Raw genomic sequence first — 21842 nt, 5'->3', positions numbered from 1 at the left:
TTATATTTGATGAGTTCACTCACTATGAGCTTTTCTATTTAGCCTTAATTTTTATTTAGTGATTAATGGAAATAGAGATGGTAAAAGTTGCCAAGAGAGTTTATACTAACAAAAGAAAGGTGGGAAATCAAGGAACTCATTAAGATGAAGCATGACATCTTGACATAAAGTCCTAGATATTGGAGAGTTAGTATTTTCCTACTAGTAAAAACTGTAGGGAGTTAAACTGAATGTTCCAATGATAGCAGCCTTATTGAAATAAAAGTGCTCCTCAGGCCCAAAGAATCCAGTCCCCTGATGAGCTGATGTGGAGATAATTATTTATAATCACACTTACTGGTAGACAGGAAGGAGTGAAACCTGAGAAGACACTGAGGCGTGACTCAGGTGGGTTTTATTTCTGATTCCACAGCACGGAAGTGTGTGCGGGTGACTCAGAGCGCTGTGATGGCCCAGCTGTCCCCAGGCATGCCTCCCCGGTGTGGGCACATGCCTCCCCGTGCCAGGGGGAAGACTAGCGGGAGGGTCACCCTCCACAATCTCACAGTCAGTTACTCCACCGTCAAGAGTCTGCAGTTCATTTTCATCACTTCCCAAAGCACATGTGGAATGCTCCACAGGGGCCTATGAACAGCCACTTGGTCTAGATCTCTGCCTCTGAAAACAAGACCAGGGGGCTTTCCCATAAAGAGGGCTGTGGCGGCTTTCTAATACATTGACCTAATTTACTTTTCTGGGAACCACTCAGTCCCTGGGGAAAGGAGAAGCCTGCTTTGTTGGCACATTTATTTTACAGCTACACCTCCTTTGTCTTAGGGATGTTTTGTGTACATCAGTGCAACCAGATAGGACACGCAGCATAAAAATGCCTGCAACACTGCCCAGCATGACCCATCATTGATACGCTTCTTTATTCCAAAATGAGCCACTTCTGTTCTCTTATGTCTTTGTTATTATTTGTGATTTTGGAACTTCTCAGAAGAATCAGGAAGCAATACAACAACAAACAGGCTTCAAGCCAGGTCATATAAATGTATAAATAAACTCCCTGTATGATACATCATTTTGTATCTCGGCATATTATTTTTTACTTAAATGCCGAAATACTGCCACTCTACATTACTATTCTTAATAATTTACTCTATTTTGCTTTTAAAATATAGCTTGCTTAAGGATCCCCTTATAAATAGTGGCATTTTATTTCTAAACTAAATAAGATAGGGTTTAACTGATGTTAAAGCTGTAACTCCAATACTTTGGCCACCTGAGGTGAAGACCTGACTCATTTGAAAAGATCCTGATGCTGGGAAAGATTGAGGGCAGGAGGAGAAGGGGATGACAGGATGAGATGATTGGATGGCATCACCAACTCAATGGACATGGGTTTGGGTGGACTCCGGGAGTTGATGATGGACAGGGAGGCCTGGTGTGCTGCGGTTCATGGGGTCACAAAGAATCGGACACGACTGAGCGACTGAACTGAACTGAACTAACAAAGATTGTGAGCCTAAAAAATATATATTTTTGCTTGGCTTGCGAAAGTAAAGATGAAGCACTTCGGTTTGCTTGAAACTCTCTGGATACAGTGCCTCCTCCAGGAAGCCTTTGAACTCTTTCCTGCCAGGATCAGACCCTTCCTCTTTATGCTGCCCTGTCCTCACTTGTATTTTATCTCATTTCTCTTTCCTCCTCTAGACTCTGACTGCTTTGTGGCTGTGACATTCTCTGCCTCTCCAGCATCCAGCTAAATGCTTGACACATAGCAGGTGCTTAAAACGTGTTCAGTGGATGAATAAATAGCCTAAAGTTATGACCCTGTGGCTTTCCAGTCTATCCACTTATACATTTTTTTTTTCCTGACATTGACCGAAGCCACATAATTGGCTAATTTGATGAGTGGTCATTAAATCCACAAGTCATGAACTATTTTATAATTTAGCTCATAGTCTACAAATAGGACCATTTCGAAGGTTTAAAGTGATGGACTTCATTTGACCTTGATATCATGAGTTTCGCTTACATTCACACCAGGAACCCCTTACCCAAAGTCTTAAAAGCTCTCAGGACAATTATTTCCTCCCCTAAAACTAAGCTGCCTGTCTAGCTCAGTTGATAAATCAGGTGGGTTCGATCCCTGGGTCAGGAAGATCCCCCTGAGAAGGGAATGGCAACCCACTGGAATATTCTTGCCTGGAGAATTCCATGGACAGAGGAGCCTGGCCGGCCACAGTCCATGGGGTTGCAAAAAGTCCGACATGACTGAGCGACTAAACAACAGACAACAAAAAGGAAACACTCTGTACATTAACGTCAATACCTGGATTTTGAAACTCAGGGCAGGGAGATGGGGCGTCATCTTATACCCAGCTCGGAAAGTCAGGCGTCTCAGAACCCGGCACGTGTTGCCGCCGCTCCCCCGGAATATTGTCAGACCAATAGGCTTGTGCGAGGCACTTTTATGGACAGTATAAATATTTTGAGCTGGAGACATCGCCACCAGCTGATATTTTCTTTCCTCAGGACCAGCTGTTCAGGAGCATCCCGGACCGGAGCCAAGCACATTTAGGACTTGGATCTGACCCGGCCCGGCGGCCCAGCCTGCGCAGCGATGTCGATGGTGGAGGAAAACCGGCCGTTCGCCCAGCAGCTCTCCAATGTCTACTTCACCATCCTCTCCCTTTTCTGCTTCAAGCTCTTTGTGAAAATCAGCCTGGCCATCCTCAGCCACTTTTACATAGTGAAAGGCAACCGCAAGGAAGCGGCTCGGATAGCGGCCGAGTTTTACGGAGTAACCCAAGGACGAGGTATGTGTCTGGCCTGCGCTCTGGTTTCACGCCGACTTTATCTTTCATCCACAACCCAAGAAAACACCCCAGGTTTCCTCCTCTAGGGACCTATTCAAAGTGACTGTTTTGCCAACTTCTCATCATGGAAAATATTTAAGTCACTTCCTGGCCTCAGAAAAAAAAGAAAATTACTTTTTTGGGTTTAATCACATCGAGGTATGGTTGCAAAATAACCTAATGGGAACATGCTCTAAGATAGATGTTTTCTTATTCATAAATATTTTTAAACTTTTAATGTTTCACTTGCCAAGCCATACTTTTACAGGGTTCAACTACTGGTTGCATTTCAATTGTCCTTAATATACCTGAGTTTTTATTATTTTTTTAAATCAAATCTTTAGGAATATGTAAAATGATCCTTACAGGAGAAGATTTGAAGGTTTTGTTTGTTTTTCACAGTTTTTGACTGAGATTAGCCACTTCATTATAAAGTAAAGCACACTGTGGAAAACACAGATTTACGGCATGGGTTTTCCTGATGGAATTTCGTCGCTTTGCTCAATTTGCAAGAAACTGATTAAAAAAGGAGAGGAACATGAATGAACAAATGTTGTATGTATGCAACCAAGTACATCCATTTATATTTCTTAGAAGAAATTGAAATACGAAATTAAGTGAGAAACAATCATTTTAACTATAGACTTGAAAGGTTGTGAAACAATTTACATTCTATTGGACTGCTATTTTGCACAACAAAAGCAATTCTTATGATGGGCTTCAAGGTGACATTTCAATTTCTTAAAGTCTTGATTATTTCTGGTTTGAAAATCATCAGGCAAGCATGCACATTTTGGAGCCCCAAATATCTTTAAAGTAACTTAAATTTTTGTAATCAAAATATACTACCACAATATTAGAGACTGTATTTTTTTTTTAAAGAATGCTTAGAATAGAAAGCGTGTATCTGCTTTTCTATACTTTTCAATTTGTGGAATAACTTATTTTAAAAATCTAGGTGACTCTGTAGGTATATGTAAAATTGAACAAAGGTAGAAAATATTTTTTGGTGTATGTGGTAGATAAGGAATACATTTCCCCTCCAAAGAAGATCGTTCTTATGCAAAATGAGAAAGTTACGTGTTCGCTCAAAGTGAGGAAAATCTAAATGCCAGGATGAAATCCGGACAAGGAAGGTGGGCTCTAGAGGAAACAGGCAAAGTTTAATCTTTCACCCACCAGCTCAGAATAGGGATAACTGTTTAAATGTGGCATATACCATGTTGGTAAAGGGAATATTCTGTTTTAAAAAACCAGCAAACGTAAGAGATTAGATTTTAAAGCAAACCTCGTGTTTTTAGATATAAGACTAAATAGATGATGCAGGCATAAGGTGATGAAGTTTACAGTCACGGGCAGCCCGTAACTCATTACTTCATAATCAAATCCCGTCTATGTGTTATGAGAACTGCCGTACACAAGAACTGAAATATTGGCTAGAAATCCAACATTATTGGTGAATTGACAAGGGTTTTTGAGGAAGCTTTGAAATCTCCTTTTGAACTTATTTACAAATAAAAGAAACGGTTGTTCCCTCTTTAGCCTGATCGCAGTCTGCTCATTCTGGGAAGCCCCCGGGAAGCTGGGAAATGGCTTCCATGTTCCCATCTGTTTTGATGAGTTTGTGTTAAGATATATTAGGACTCTAGGATTATATTTCACAAAGGAGAGAAAGAAATTAACACTCACTAATAGAAAATACTTTTTCTGGGAATATAAATGGGGAGCATCAAACTTTCAAATCTGTTATATGTTGTTTATAATTTTGTACCTGTTTACAAGATTCTCACTTCCTATAGCTTGCATTCACATATATATTGACCAATACAATGTATTATAATGTGTATTCAGTGTTGGAATGATAAGTCTCTGATTTTATTTTAATGTTAGGAGGACAGTCAGGAACCTTACAAACTCTTGGTCTACCTCTAAGAATTAATTCTTCCTTGCCTAGGAAGAAATTATACTCTGTTTTAATATAGGTTTTTCTTTTATTTACTACGATTAAACTATCTTTATTGTGTTTATGTTTTTATAATTAACCAATCAGGCTTAATTATCTTTGCTTAATCTAGCAATTTCCTCCTTCCTAGGAAAGATTATCACCTTCGTTCCACTCTGAGTTAGGTTTCTCGTTCCTACTTTCAAGACTTAGCCAGATTGTTCCCCAACATTTCTGATGGGGAGCTGCCAAATTCCATGAAATATGAGATGGTGTGTGTATTTTCATGTCTTTCATAATCACGGAAGACCCTGTTGACAACAGTCTGGATGTCCTCCCAGTGAGCAATAGTTCTTTGGTAGGAAATAAAAGAAACTCTGTCTTCCCAGATACTGTTGCAAATCAGCTCATTGTCTTAGACAAATAAGGGGTGATCTTTCTTAATGTACTTTCCAATCAGGCTGAAAACCTGGTAGGAACAGGTAAGAATACCAAAAACCAACATGGTAACTAAAATTGCTTAAGATTGTTTCCTTCTTGATCCCTTTGCTATTCCAATAAACCATAGAAATCTGACTTTTCACCCTGTTACCAACTGCACCATCATACTGGAGGGACCTCTTAGGCTTTTCTATGTAACTATTTCCCCATAAGGTTCTTGCTGTTAAATGTCCTGATGACAGTCTCCACATACCTGAGGTCTAGTCTATTTTTAAAGCCAGCACTTTACTTTGAAGCTGATTCAGTGAAACTAACAGAAGTTGAAAGGTGTCTCTAGCTGTTACATCAGACAGTACAGAGAGCAAGTGAGATGTCGGGGAGAATGCCAATTTTATGAAATCCCTCTAAAGGTGTGGAAGAAGCATGTGCCACTGACAACTCACAGACACCTGGAGAAACAGCTAAGGATCTACCTTTCAGGTTCCATCTTAGGCTTTTAGGGGAGTTCAGTAGTTTAACCTACATGTAGACAAGGTCAGTTCTAAGTGTCTGTTTATTGAGCACCCTGGTATCAAGGCATTGAAGAAATAGGATATAAAAAAGGCAAAATGTACTGTTCCCAACCGTAAGCAGGTTATTCTAATTGAGGAGATGTCTGTTGTTCAGTCACTATGTTGTGTCTGACTCTTTGAGACCCCATGGACTACAGCACGCCAAGCTCCCCTGTCCTTTGGTACGATGTATAATAATTACTTTCCAGATACACTAAATACCAAATGAGCCTAAAGCATGGAAAGGTCAATTTCAGATTTGGACCTTCAGAGATATTTTCATGGAGGGTGAAGATCTTGAGTTGACTCCCAGGAACCCAGGAGGGAGCAGAGACAGGAATTAGGGTGCACATATGATGTTAAGAGATAGTAGATTTGCCTGGAGTTAAAGGTTCATGCAATAGAAAAAATGGTAATAAATTGGGCACAGATATGAAAGAATTTGAATAGCAGGCTAAGCAATTTGAACTTAACTTTGGCAGCAGTAGGAGTCATTGGGAGTGTCTGGTATGAGGGAAGTTTGGAAAACATATAAAATGCTAATTTAAGGTCAATTTATACAGTAGTGGTCTTTGGAGTTGGGTAGGGGACAGGGTTGAAGTTGGTAGATCAGTTAGACCCTGTCATCAGGAGATGAGGCCCTAGATTTTCTGGTAGTGGTAGTGGCCTGAATGGAAAGAAAAGAATGACAACAAAAAATAAACAAAAATAAGAAATGAATGAACCTGATGGTACCTTTAAATCCACCAGCGGAGAGAGTAGTGGTTACCTTAGGGTCTCCCAGAATTAGACAGTGACATACCTAAAGGAAAAGTCTGTCAATCAGAAGAAGGACTAATTACCCACCCAGGTGGGTCTGTAGTTCCCAGGTAATGCCACCCTGAGAGCTGGGTCCTCAGCTGCCTGGCAAGTCTGATGGGTCACCTCTTCTAGTGTGAAATGTCAGGGTGAGTCGGGAAATCATAGCTCTAGACTCTGAATTCCTGTCTTGTTTTTGATTTATTTACTGTTTATTCCCTTTGTTCCACTTTTTCATCACCAAGTAACCTTACGGTTATGACTTGGCTCCCCCTCTGGCTCTGTCCACAGAGAGAGAATGTGCTGGCTTGCCCTGGGAGGGTTTCAGTCCATCTGACATTTATGATTCTCGTGGTAAATTAATATGTTTGCATCTTGACATCACTCTTTGGTGCACTGTGCTCTTTGAGTTGTAAGTCCACCTCGGAGATGTGACTTTGCTCCAGCTTTGCCGACAGATCAGGTTTCCAAGCCTGCAAGGCCATGGACCAAATTTTAGAGTGTGGAAAATTCATCGAGGTAATGACTCCATGAAGCTGCCTGAAAAACAATCTCGTGACACCCAGCCTCCTCAGCACTCCTTTCATAGTTGAGGCTTGATATAGAATATAGAATGTATGAGGAATCATCTGGTACAATATTTGTGCTTGAGATTTCAGAAATTTGGTTTCAGGGTTGCCATTAAGCATGCAGTTATTTTTTTTTTTTTCCAGTGAGTCTATTGTTGACACTTCGAAATAGGATACAGGGTAAACGTGCACTCTGAGTCGAGTCAATGACAAAGGACTTATCATTTTGCAGAACATTGGAACCTGGGTAGGAAAAGCAGCTAGAACTTTGTATGATGTAACTTTTTTCTCCATCAGTAGAATCCATCCCAGGTTTAAAAACAACTTAAGGGATTTAACTTTATGGCTGATGCCAGCAAGGGCAACAGTCATGCCCATTATACCTGTTCCCCAGGAACAACTTGTTTCCTGTGGGTTTCGGTGCTACTGTATTGATTGTGAGGTTAGTTATGTTGGGAATATTTCTCAGAATCTCAGCATTGAAAAATGTCAAGCCAATCTGTAGGCTCAGTTCTTTTATAGTGCTCATTGTATAAAGGTATAAAAATACCTTGAAGATGTGAGAGTCTGGGGATACATTTTTCTATACTTAATGGAAAATCACCAGATAAGAATAACTGGAATAAATAGAACAGTTCTTCTATGGCAAGAAACATGACGTTATAATCAAAATTGCTACCAAAAAGGTTTTTAAGAGACTCATTTTGCCCACATTTCTACTATTTTTTTTGGAAATGCCAGAGCACTTTTTTTGGAAGGGATGAATATAATACTGTGAATTTAAACAGGAATCTGAGAACAAAGTTTCCAGGGTGCAAAAGGCTTTGTCATATTTTAATGTATTAATATTGTTCGTCTTCCTCTGTATTTGGAGAAATGCTTAGATTTTTGGAATTAAAGAATGCAGCATAGCTCATTATTGCTTAGGAGGGGACTGGTTTCCTAGGAGTATTCTTCCATACCTTTTACTTGTGTGTATTCTGTATCGAAGGCACAGTGCTAGGCATTCAGGATGAAATATACAGACAAATCACTATCTGTCTCCTAAAGGTATGTATCGTCTAGTGAGAGAGACAAACAGATGACCAAGTAATTTGAAGGATGGTGAGTGCTGATTTGCACGGTTGAAGGGGTGCTCAGGGAGCACAGAGGAGAGAGTGTGGAGATAAGAAGGTTCTGCCCGGGGTTCGTCAGGTAAACAAAAGCTGTGCTAACCACAGGCCTCTTCTCTCATCATGCATATGTCCTCATTCATCATGCTCCAGAGCTTCCCAGTTTCCAATTGCTGCTCCCTGTTCACCTTTTCATCTCTCAACCTATTATTACCTCTAACTCATATGTGTGTTGCTCAGTCATGTCTGACTCTTTTCAACCCCATGGACTGTAGCCCACCAGGCTCCTCTGTCCATGGAATTCTCTAGGCAAGAATACTAGAGTGGGTTGCCAATTCCTTCTCCAAGGGATTTTCCCAACCCAGGGATTGATCCCAGGTCTCCCGCATTCAAGCAGATTCTTTACCGTCTGAGCCACCAGGGAAGCCCTCTATCTCATATATCTCCTGCCTAAATCTTTACCTGTAGGTGCACAATTTTATTGCCAAAAGAATTTTTTTAGACAAGAGCCAGTGTGCTCATTGCTTATCCATTAAGCCTTTTGAAGAATAAAAAGTATGTTGGTGAACAATTTAAAATTGAATTTTGTATATAGGTGGCATGGTTATAGTCAACTCTAAAAATTTTATATAATAACTGTAGTTAAAGAATGAAAACTAGGTCTAGACCTTCTGCTTTTCAATTTGCACTCTTTTAGAGGATGGTAAATTATGAAAGTAAGCTACTTTTCTTATTAATTGACATAACTGATACAATTTTGAATTTAATTCAGTTCAGTAAACACTTGAATACCTGCTCTGCTCCTGGCACCGTATTATGTGCTACTTGTGCATGGATGAATGCATATATGTGTCTATATGTGGGTGTACATACATGTATTTAACACATAGAGTGTACGAGTTACTTTTGAGTCATAGGAAATTTGGGTCAGTGGAGCCAAACTTTGTACATGTAAAACCAGCAAAGAGCAAGCACATAGGAAATTCATAAAGTGCTATGTTGAACAACATTAAGTTCTGCAATGAATGTTCCCTAAGGAAGTCCATTAAGAGTATCAGATCCTAAAGAAGGTGGAGCTGAAGGAAAAACTTCAAAAGCAGAACATACCTGGTTATGTATAAGTGCTGATGGAACCAAGCTGCATGTAAAGAAAAGAGAACTTTTAGATGTGGAACTGAGCAAGCCTGGTTCATGGGGACAGAGGCTGAAGGATAAATATTTGCTAAGAGACAGAGTCAGTGCCAAAGTGAAAAATACATGCATCCTCAGATTGCATGTCCCAAAGTCAGAAGTTCTATTATAAGTTTTCCAGTGCATTTACTGGATTCAGTCTGAAAGAAAGAGCCGCCGACTCATGAGGGAAACCAGCACCACCGTGAGTACTTTTATAAAATCCCAGGTGTAATGAGTCAACATGTCATTACATGTGGTCTGTGAACTACGTCTCAGAGGTCAAATACCTCCCGGGTGCCGAATCAGCTCTGCACATCCTCAGAATGGACCCACGGAGGCTCCTGGACTCTTGCTTCATCTCAGCACAGGAAGCTCATTCTCTAACCTGGGGAAGAGAGAGGAAAGTTGATCCCCGGTGACAGCCCACGCCATCGAAAGCAAGGGGGGTTATTTGGAATGCCTCTTCTTCCAAAACCACCCTCAAATAGTTTCTTAAAGGAAGAAAGTGTCTGCTCACAGCCTATGAAGAACTTTTGGCATTTCTTCTTCACCAGCTGCACAAAGAACAAATCAATCATTCTTTCCAGCCTTCTCACAGCAACGCTACAAAGCAGACCATTGGCTTTTCAGATTGGAAATGCCCCAAGAATATCAGGTCATGGGAGGAGAGGCTTAAGGAGTCTAAAAACTGTTCAATTGTTAGCACTTCCTGGTGGCCTGTAGTTAAACAAGCATACTCTGTGACATGTAGGTTGAGGAGGACATGTAATGGTTAGAATGGTCTGTTTTCTCAATCCTATAATTCTTCATGGACAACTGGGGGACAAGATTTTTAAAATCAGTCCTCTAAGAAGATTTAGGAGATTTTTAGAAAAGCCTCAAGGACTGAGAGGCTAGGTCAGTGTGAGGGAACAGGTTCCCATGGCCCCTTTTCCTTCGTGAACAGAACCGCTTTGACTTTTATGAATCTTCAGATGTTGGACTGCAAGAGGAATTTTTCTTTAATGTTTAAACTGTCCCATTTTATTTAAAATATGATGTGAGTCAACACACATCTTTACAGACCCTAACCACTCTATAAAATGAGTCATAACTGAGTATCCATTCAACATTCTTTCCTAGGGATTAGAACAACAGAAAACATTTGGGGCCCGTCAGGAATGGGCATAACTATGTCCAATGGCACAAGGGCATCCTCTCTCCATCAGAGGAGCTAAAATTTCCATGTCACCATCACCCCTATTGAGCAAAATAGAAACATTCAGAAATACATACACTCTTTCCAGAAGGCTTACCGACTTAAGCTATGGGCAGAGCACAAACAAACTGACATTTAATATGGAAATGTCATTGATGTTCTTAAATAGAAACATCAGTGCATCTCCGTCATCAAGTGTGCAGCTTGATTTAAATGAAAACTGACAAGGATGCAGTTAAAGTTAAGGCTGGTACGTTGAAAATCTGTTCTTTCCCATCGTAACACCGCAGCGGTCCTTGTGAGTCAATTGAAGCAGGTAGTCTGCCGTCAAAGTGCTAACAGATGATCTTCTTCTAAAGAGTTCTCAGCACCCAGAGACAGGATAGCAGTTAAATAATGAGCGTATAAGTCATGGTGACTCTGTGAGTGAATCCCTCAGGAACAACCAAACACATCCTTGATTAACCACTGAGAAGATTGATGAGCCCTTCTGTTTTCCAAATTCTGCCTCCTTCACTAGAGAAATGACGATCCCCATCATCCATCAAGTCAAAGTAGTAAGTTATCTAGGGAATGAAAAGATGCGCCAAAGGAGTTTCCGCATTGAAAGCTTTGTGTCTTATTTCCCTCTTGAGCCATGGTCAGGATGGGGAATTTGGTCAGGAAAATGTACCAGTTCTCCTACAGTGCAAGTACCATAGAACCTCACGGGCTTCCCTGAGGGCTAGCAGTAAAGAATCCTCCTGCCAATGCAAGAGGTGTAGGTTCAGTCCCTGGGTTGGGAAGATCCCCTGGAGAAGGAAATGGCAACCTGCTCTTCCAGTCTTCTTGCCTGGGAAATTCCATGGACAGAGGAGCCTGGCAGGCTACAGTCCATGAGCTCTGAGGTTTTCTCTCTCTGTTCCCTGTAGTTAGGATGAAATTGCTCATCTGTTAAAATCTAGTAGAGGAATGAAGTTTTATGTATCCTTACCGTTACTCAAAGGAAGGAGCAAAACAAGACCGAATTGATTTGGAGAGAAACGCTCCTGTATAGTGAATATTAAGCCCTGAAACCATGCTTGCGTATCTAATTGGTGTGACCTTCCAGGAACGTGAAAGACAGGGAGGTCTGTTTAAGTAGGCTCAATATTTATGGGAAAGCTGCTGCTGTTCTGGAGAAGGAAGTTATAATTTGGGCTTCCTGACCTTTGCACAAATCATACTGCAGACAACACAGTGATTTTGTTGTTACTGTTGAGTCACTGAGTCGTTCCAACTGTCTGTGACCCCATGGACTGCAGCATGCCAAGCCTCTAGCTTGTTAGGTGTCTGTGTCATCCATGGGATTTTTCCACTGGCTCTTTCCAAACAGAATATTAACTATTTAGAAAGTGTTTCATTGTGGCATGTGGGATCTAGTTCCCTGACCAGGGATCGAACCTGGGCCCCTTGTTTTGGGAGCTCAGAGTCTTAACCTCTGCATGCCGCCAGGAAGAGCGAAGATCCCACGTACCGCAACTGACTCATCGCAGCCAAATAAATAGATAAATGTTTTAAAAAAATTTTTTTAAAGTATTGAAAATGTAAAATTCCCCCCAACTACAAGCAAAAATGAGAAGTTGGTTATATGCCTTCAGAACTCAAGCTATTCTTGTTCAGATATTTTTCTCTGACAGGCTCCACAGAAAAAGCAGGACATTCTGAGCTGTCACGTGGGATCTTAGCCCAGGTGTCGGCAGGTTGGTGAGAATGACGAGGACCTGGAGGGGATGCTGTGGTGTGGGCGGGCTAGTTCACAGTTTTCAATGACTTGCAGACATTTTTTTCCTACCATCTTATTACCCTATCTAAGAAATTCCTCTTGACAGAAATTCTTTGGACAGAAACGTTTGCCTGGGCAATCCTGGTCAAATACCTGATTGTGAATATACTGTAGGAAGCCAGGTTCTTCTGGAAGGGTCCTAAGGTTCTTCTGGAAGGGTTCTAAGAGTATGTAGTAGTGTGTGACAGTGACATGCAACAGCACACTTCTGCTGCTCTGTTATGGCAGCCCCCAGAGGAGGGGCTGATGCTTCTGAACCTCCAACATCGAAAACCCTGGATGTTGACTTCCTGCACCGAACTGTCCTTCTCACGCTTTTATTTTTCTCTGAATTCCTGGCAGCTGAATAGGGAAGACAAAAAAAAAAAAACATTCATGTCAACACTAAGAGCAAAGGGCTGAGTCAGCCTGTTTAGGAAGTCGGCTTTTTCCCTTTATTTTCTCTGCTTTTTTTCTACCAGCTGGTCTCTCCAGGAAGCCAGCAAAACAGCTTTTCACTGGACATGTCTTACAAAAAAGTTTGTTTTTTTTTCTTATGAGGAAAGAGAAAAGTAAACCTTTTAAAAAATGAGTGAACTGTATTTGGGAAGAGGATGCAGAATTATTTCACAGAATCATTGAATACTTTCAAAGTCTATCATTATTTAAATTATCTGGGAACCTAGACACATGGTTGCAAAATACCCCTTCAAGAGCTTTTAGGAACTGTTGCTTCTTTTTTTATTTTATTTTTAAAGTTTTTTATTTTATTTAAAAAATTTTTTACTTTTAATTGGAGGATAATTGCTTTATGATGTTGTCTTGATTTCTGAAGTATATCAATATGAATCAGCCATATGTATACATATTTTCCCTCCTTGACCCTCCCTCCCACCTCCCACCCAACCCCACCCCTCTGGGTTATCACGGAGACCAGGCTGAGCTCCCTGAGTCATGCAGCCACTTCCCAGCAGCTGTCTGTTTGACATATGGCAGTGTCTATGTTTCAGTACCACTCTCTCAATCCGTCCCACCCTAGAACCATTGCTTCTTTATCAGGCTACTGCAAGGATTATATGAAGGTGACTAAGCCTCTGCTCAGAAATTGAACCATAAATAATGATTGAGTCTTCTCTCTTCAGAATGAGAGCATTAAACTGTATATTGTAAATGGGGAACAAAGTGATAATACAAACAGCAGGAATGTTAAGCCTGTTGGTTGGTAGGTCTCAGGGGCTTGTGTTGTCCTGCAATGTCTGTGATCAGGGTGAGGCTCAAGTCAGAAACCAGCTTTACTACCGAAAGCTTGGCTGGAATATGTTGATGGACAGAGAACTTTCTCAAATCAGTGTCTTAACAGCCACTTCACAAACTGGAGAGTAACATTTCTGAGACTACAGCAGCACATGACGACTCTCCCAGATTATCAGAAGGGAGCTCAGGCTAGTCTTCACAGACACTTAAGGAATCATGCTTCTGATAGAATACTGGCCATTTGTCTTATGAGAGGATGGAAATCCAGTTCTCTGTTGTAATACCAGAATCATAATAGTCTAGCAGCAATGCTGTTCAACGAAGGAGCTTTTAGAGGCTTCCCAGGTGGCTCTGATGGTAAAGAACCTGCCTGCCAATGCAGGACACTAAGAGATGCAGGTTCGATCCCTAGGTCAGGAAGATCCCCTGGAGGAGGACATGGCAACCCACTCCAGTATTCATGCTGGAGAATCCCATGGACCGAGGAGCCTGACGGGCTACAGTCCATAAGGTGCCAGAGAGTTGGGCATGACTGAAGTGACTTAGCACTCATGCAGAAGCTTCAAAAGCTATGTTTGGAAGTTGGCAAAATACCAATCAAATGTATATATACCAGAGTATGTGCACAGTTTTGCTTCATATGTTGTGTATAAAACCTTCCCCGCCCTTTCTGATGATAATGTCATGCTTTTGGTGTAGTCCACAAAGACTTTCCATACATACGATCCCTTTTCACATCATCACTGTGCTCTCCCAACTACCGCATGGTATCACATTCCTTTGTTTGTAAGGCATCACCTGTTACAATCCTGCCTCGGCCAGTGGAACGGCCCCTGTGTGTACCAAGTAAAGGTTAATCTGGAGATTCTAGGGGAACAAATGAAGACAGGAAATCCATCCTGTCCAGAAGTTAAATCATTGTTTAACTTTAACCCACTCCTCTTTTTTTCGTAATCAGACTTACTGTCCCTTTTCCCTGTTTCCTTTTAACCTCATGAGTTGGCATTAGACAAACAAATCCTTTATGTGTATTTTGTACTCAGTTAATGTTCGTTAATATATTCAAGTAGCTTCTTCACCTTGTAGGAACTCAAAAACCTCTTGCCTTTTGGAGAACGCTACTTGTTTACCTTTTGATTTCTCGCTTTAAGCAAAGGCATTTTTATTCTTAATCTTTTAAACTTTCTGAGCCAATCTTCAAATGTTATTGAACATTTTTTTCTCCGTTCGTTTAAAATTGAACATGGTACTTCAAAGTGTGTACCGTGAATAGAAAACACACCAGAAACCAGATACCAGAACTGAACCGACAGGGGATCGCTCTTTCTGTCTGTAAAGCAGACCAGGAAGTTGTCGGGTCTTAGACGTTGCAGGAAGGGATTTGGCTGATGTAAAACTTTGAATCAATACCTGCTAGAACAAGTCCTCCAGGTTTCAGTTCTTCCCCTTCAGGCCAGTCTGTATGTTACTGTGTGTGTGTGTGTGTGTGTGTGTGTGTGTGTGTGTGTGTTCAGTTGTGTCCAACTCTTTGTAACGCCATGGACTGTAGCCTGCCAGTCTTCTCTGTCCATGGAATTCTCCAGACCAGAATACTGGAATGGGTAGCCTCCCATCTCCAGGGAATCTTTCCAACCCAGGGGTCGAACCTGCATCTCTTGCATCTCCTGCACTGGCAGGCAGATTCTTTACCCCTGAGCCACCTGGGAAGCCTCTGTATGTTACTCCCAGGCCCCAAATTCTTTAGTATCTGTTTTAGTGGGAAGACCTGGGTTCAGTCCTTGGGTTGAGAAGATCCCCTGGAGAAGGGAAAGGCTTACCCACTCCGGTATTCTGGTCTGGAGAACTCCATGGACTGTATGGTCCATGAGGTCGCAAAGAGTCAGACACAATTGCGCGACTTTCACTTTTTTTAATTAGCACAATTGTAGGAATGATAAAAATAAATGTTTTAAAAATCTTGCTTTTGCTTAGGCACTCAACTGGCTTCTTCAGGCACAGGCAGCTAGAGGATTCCAGTAGGAGGAATGATCTGTTTCAGTGTCAGGAACTCCCTTCTCCATGCTTAAGGCAACAAAAGGGCAAGACAGAGCCGCAGCCCGCATCGTGGGGTGGCCTCCTATTTGGAGGTGGATGGGCGAGGACAGACAGCCTCGGGACACCGGGCCACTCTGCCCAGGTGTCTGGGATGTCGCCCTGCCTGGCAAAGTTGGAGTTGAGGCCGGAACACTTGGGACCCTCAATTTTCTATGCTTTCTGCTCTAAGACCTGCTTCTGCAAGTATATTCAACGTGGCAGAAACACGTGTCAGTGTTCTCGTTCTTCAATTTTCATGAAAAATATCAAGATAAAGTTCCTCAGCTACTGCCAGCCTCTAAACCCGCCATGAGCTCATGGTTAATGGTGAAGAAACTATTTGTGGCTAGAACTACGGGGAGGAGTGGATTATGTGTAAAATTGTTCTTGCATTAAGCTCTTGTCCGGATGCATATCAGATTTTCCTCCCCGCAGCTGTTGTCCTCCGACTGGAGAGCACAGGTTGCTGGTTGCATTCCTTGTATGGGTTTGTGGCCTTTTTGAAACCTCACGCTGATGTTTAGTAGCACCAGAACAGTGTGTTAACGAAGTGGGTGAAGAGAGGAAAGGATGAGAAAAGTGTCATTTCGTGAGAACAGTAAACACTCACCCCAGTTCTTGGTTACCTGCCAGGGGCTGTTCTAAACAGGCACAGTTGTTGCTGTTGTTCAGTCACTCAGTGGTGTCCAACTCTTTGCAACCCCATAGACTGCATGCCAGTCTTCCCTGTCTTTCACCATCTCCCAGAGCTTGCTCAAACTCACGTCCATTGAGTCGGTGATGCCATCCAACCTCATTCTCTGTTGCCCCCTTCTCCTCTTGCCCTCAATCTTTCCCAGCATCAGAGTCTTTTCCAATGAGTTGGATCTTTGCATCAGGTGGCCAAAGTATTGGAGCTTCAGCATCAGTCCTTCCAATGAATATTCAGGTATAGTCATAAACTCTTTGAATCTCGACAAGAACACGAGGATCTAGGTGCCGTTGGTAATTAGGTCTTGTTTTGCCTTGCTTATTTTATGTTCCCTGGTTTTGATTTGTCCACCTGTGGTTAAGAAGCAACACTGCAGGTTGGGAAAACTCACGTAGGGAGCAGACAGTCTCCTTTTCAGTTCTGCTTTGCTGGTAACACTCCAGGTGACTCCGAGGACAACCCCTACCCTCTCTTGACTTCAGCTTCTTTATCTGCAGAAGGGAGGAGTTAGGCAAGATGAGTGGGTGGGTTTTGGACCTTTTATTTTTAAGCCATTGACTCTGTGTGTGTATGTGCATGTCAGTCTGGAAGTTCAAACCGTAAAACTGGCGAGTGGCAGCAGGACTGTTTGAAGACAGAGCTCACGCTTTGCAAATGCACTCGAGGTGGCTCTGCTCAACTCACGGGGCTTTTGAAGCCATTTGTGAGTGGTGCAAGTTGATGGTATCTGAAGTCCACTGGTGGCTCTGAAACACATAGCGTTTCTTTCACGTTATGTTGACTACTGCTGAATCCTTTTTGTACCAGAGAAGCTTTTAGCACTCAGAACCCAAGCTGCTCTATATGGATTTATCACCCCCATAACCTTACCTGCCTTATTCCAGAGCACGGAGAATGTTCTCAACCGAGCTGTTCAGAACAACTGTCGTGGGTCACCAAATAACGTGAACTACCTGATTTCATAGCGGCAGACCCAGCTCTTTGCTCTTGCAGACAAAGAGACACACGTTTTCACTTATTCACTCTGCTAGTCGCCCAAGGTCATTTGATGCCCGCATGATTGACAGTTCTGCCCTCAGCCACACTGGAGCGCTGCTCCCTCCTCCCACAGTGCGCACTTTCTGTGCTAAGAGAAAGTTGCTGGGTCATCTCGGTGTGTCCCCTGGAGGTGAGTGGTAACCTGTCTGCACACCTAGGAGAGGATCTGAAGCCCCCTCGGTCATAGGGCAGGTATTCAGCAGGTTTAGGCTGTCGGGGGTTGGGGCTGGAGGGGAGGCCCCTAGAGTACAGGACACCAGGGTGAGAAGAGCCAAGTACCTCCCCATCTCTTACTGGGGTTCTGTTTTCTGTTAACCTCCTCCTCCAGCTCCCCTGTATCTCAGTGCTAAAGAATCTGCCTACAGTGCAGGAGATGCGGGTTCAACCCCCAGTCAGGAAGATCCCCTGGAGAAGGAAGTGACAGTCCACGCCAGTATTCTTGCCTGGAGAATCCCATGGACAGAGGAGCCTGGTAGGCTACAGTCCATGGGGTCTCGAAAGAATCGGACACGACTTAGCAACTAAGCAACAACAACCACCACCCCCTCAATATTACAACCTATTTTGGCTAGCCTCTCTTTGTTAATTGGCATCTTCTTGATCAAAAGGTAAACTATATCAAATAAAAAATGAACAGAACTCATTTATGAAGTGGAAGTGAAATTGAAAGTCGCTCAATCGTGTGTGACTCTTTGCGACCCCATGGACTATACAAGTCCATGGAATTCTTCAGGCCAGAATACTGGAGTGGGTAGCCTTTCCCTTCTCCAGGGGATCTTCCCAACCCAGAGATGGAACCCAGGTCTCCCAAATTGCAGGCAGATTCTTTACCAACTGAGCTATCAGGGAACTCATTTATAGAATTTAGTAAAACACCAAAGCAGAAACCCATGAAACCACCAAGCAAGTCAAGAAGTAGAGCGTGCTTGGGACTCCGGAAGCCCTCCAGGTAAACCTCTGTAACCACAACATCTCCCTGTCCCCAAAGAGAGAGTCACTATCTTTGACTGTAATCATTTTCTTACCTTTATAGTTTTCACTCCTCTGAGTACATCCTAAATTGATAAGGTTTGATTTGGCCTGATTTTAAATTTTATGTAAATCGAATCATTCTGTAAGTATTCTTTCATGACTTGCTTTTTTTCACTGAACAGTATGATAGGAAGATTTATCTGTGTATGTGTGAAGTTTATTCTTGTTCAATGCTATAAATTCTATTCCCAGTTTAGGGTAATTAAGAATGAAATTGCTATAAATGTCCAGCACTAATCAGTTGGTATGGCTCTAGGACGGGAATTGCCAGGTCAAACAGCATGAATATCTTTGGCTTTCTTAGATAGTGTTACACTGTTTTCCAATATAGTTGTGTCTATAGTGAAACTAGCACCATATAAATTTGTGGTGCTTCCTATTATTGCTAATATTTGGTATTGCCAATATTCTTAATTTTTGCCAATCTAGTGAACACATAGGTTTATTTTTCATTTCTCTAGTATTGCCATTTTCATGTTTATTAGCCATCTGTACTTCTCTTTTGTGATGTGCCTGCCAAATATTTTGCTATCCATTTATTATGTTCTCTGCTCCTTTTTTCATGGATTTTTAGAAGTTATTTTTATATTTTAACCATTAGATAGAAAATGAAGACAATGTGAAGAAGCTCTTTATAAGTATCTTTTATGGCTTGACTTTTCACTTGTTATATGTTTTTCTCTTGGTGAACAGGAGCTCTTAATTTTAAAATAGTCACATTTAGAAATCTTTTCCATTTTGGTTAATAATTTGTTGTAATTAATTTTTAAGAAATCTTGCTGTATTTCAAGATAATGGAAGTATTTTCCTATATTCTCTTCTTAAAGCTTTCCTTTCCCGTTATCCACCTGGAATTGATTTTTGGAATGATGTAAGTCTAGTTTTTCCTAAGTGGATGCCTAATTATATTCAGATCATTTAGTGGAAAGTCAGCCATACATTCTGTGATTTACAGTTGCTATAGGGCCCGCTCTGAATAAGTTTAGGGTCTATCATGCCTGTCTGTGAACTTTCTCCACATCTAAGCCATGCAATATTACTTTCTATAGCTATAGGAGAAATTTAAAACATAGATCTTACTAAGAAATGGAACTCTACATTCACATTCTTCTCATGTATATTTTGAATATTTACAAAAATTGAGTATACAAAGGACCATAAAGCATGTCTCAAGAAATTTCAAATGTCTAGTATTATATGGGCCAGAGATTGGCAAACTTCTTCTGCAGGGGATCAGAGAATAGATATTTTAGTTACTGTTATGCCATGCAGTCTCAGTTCTGCAGTTATAGTGTTAGAGTAAACACAGATGATGTACAATAGGATGGATTTTATTCGGTTCTAATGGCACTTTATTTACCAAAACAGATGGTAGGTCAGACTTGGGCCAGGAGCCACAACGTGCTGACCTCTGATAGAGAACACATCCATTGTTCTCAGGGAAATTAATGTAGAAGTCATTGACAGAATGCAATTAGAAAAACAAAAAGCTCATTATGTTTGGAGACTGAGAAAATATCGTTAAGTAACTCATAGGTCAAGTAATCAAAATTATGAAAAGAATAACACAATCTACTTTCAGGAGACTGAGGGGAGAAAATGATAAAGCTCCACATCAAAATGAATAAAGTAACTTTTTATAAACAAACTATAAACAAAACTAAAAGATAGTCTGTTGAAAAACTAAGATTAGCATACCTCTGTCGGATCAGAGCTACAAATAAACAACAGATGGAATTAGAGAGACCATAATAACAGATGTTACTGAAATTTTTCAATAAGTGGTTGTTACATAACAACTTAATGCCAACAGTTTTGACTATTTGGATGAGATAGACCATTTTCTAAAAAGCACAATTTATCAAAGCTGAATTTTGGGGGAAATGAAGAACCTAAACAGTCCAAAATCACAATATAAATATAATCACTAGTTTTTAAACTTCCTCAAAAAATCTCTAAGAGTAGATGATTTTATCAATGACTTCTACCAAGCATCATAGATAATTACAGAAATATTTCTAATAAGTGAACCTCAACAGTAGAGAAACTGAGAGACTAGCCCCTCTCATCTCATGGAGTCAGTGCCCTGCTGCCTGTGACATTTTTGTTTGGGGTCACCTTAGTTACCTGCTTCAGAATCATTCCAAGATAACTCTGGCAGCTTCGTGTGCTTCTGCAAAAGCAAGGTTGGATCTCCTAACAGGACATTATCTTTCTGCTCTGTTTGTGGGCCAGAATGTTATTTAAAAACAGGAAACCTTATTATAAGAGATTTCTTAGAAAAATTATTTTTCATGCTAGATGTGTTTTGCTGATATTTCACTTATAATGTTATACAAGATGTTTTCAAAATGTTTACTTCTCAATATTAACAAACACTTGAGTTTGGTGGAAATCACCTGTAAGAACAGCTGAGGGAGAATGATTCCTCCTTGCTTAGTTCCCTGGACAATGGAGACAGGTATATTTTCCTCAATAGAAGCCATTTACCATCTTGTTTCAGGATCTACCATGAAAAGATGTTTTGTGTGTGCATATATATTACTGTTTCAAACTATATTTAATTGGAATTTTTAATTATGCTTAAAGTTTTTTAATCATAGCCCCCAAAGTTGGTAAAATTGGGAAGACCTTCTTATATAACATTTATTCTCAAACTCTTATGCACTCGAACTCAGAAAGAATCATTCACCACAGCGTCTAGGCACTGCTGTGTTTTGTAATGACACCAACTACATTTTTGGTAATTGGGATTTTTCTCTGACCCCTCTGGGCCTCTCCTTACCACTCAATTCCAACTAAGACAGGAGCTGTCCTGGACCACAAGATGTCACTGTAGGTTTCCCAGCAACCTTTATCTAAGAGGTGGACGACCCTTGAAACAAGGATTGACCATTAGGTAACAATCCCCTCAATTTTTCCCAAGAGACTTTGAGCAAGTTTACCTTCAGACCCCAACTGCCCTTATCCCCATCACTAAGCCATTAGATGTGGATAATCATGTTTAGAAAAAACACTGAAAAGTAACATGGAGCAAGAATGGGGCTCAGCAATGACGCTTAAGACTTATATGTACACGTAGCTTTGTAACGAAGCCCACAGCAAGGCAGCCACCAAGAACTGAATAATGGCCTTTTCCAGATGCGACTTTGCAAGGGTGGAAATTTGACGTTAACAGGTAAAGGAGACTCTGTTGTATTTTGGTGATGGCTTAAGGTGATGATAGTGTCCTGTCGTTAGTGAACCCTTGGTAGCTTAGAGAAAACAGGCATTCTTTTTTTTTTTTTAAGAATAGGAATTTTACATTTTTAAGACATTTAGAAAGGAGAAAGACTACAGATTTT

General features: G+C 41.2%; 1 protein-coding gene across 2 annotated transcripts in view; it reads left to right on the top strand.

Annotated features, from left to right (window-relative positions):
- Positions 1 to 2509: 2509 nt before the first annotated feature.
- The window catches only part of ASB5 (ankyrin repeat and SOCS box containing 5), a 41033-nt gene continuing 21700 nt past the window's right edge, over positions 2510 to 21842 (top strand). Inside the window, 1 exon segment of one of the 2 annotated variants that reach the window (NM_001075744.1) lies at positions 2510 to 2804. In NM_001075744.1, the coding sequence (NP_001069212.1) occupies positions 2609 to 2804 (196 nt within the window). In that variant the 5' untranslated portion in view covers positions 2510 to 2608. 2 annotated transcript variants of the gene reach the window in all.

This window comes from Bos taurus, chromosome 27 (genome assembly GCF_002263795.3).
Source record: "Bos taurus isolate L1 Dominette 01449 registration number 42190680 breed Hereford chromosome 27, ARS-UCD2.0, whole genome shotgun sequence".
NCBI lineage: Eukaryota > Metazoa > Chordata > Mammalia > Artiodactyla > Bovidae > Bos > Bos taurus.
Note: the sequence above shows the minus strand (reverse complement) of the source record. Positions and strands in the feature narration are given on the sequence as shown.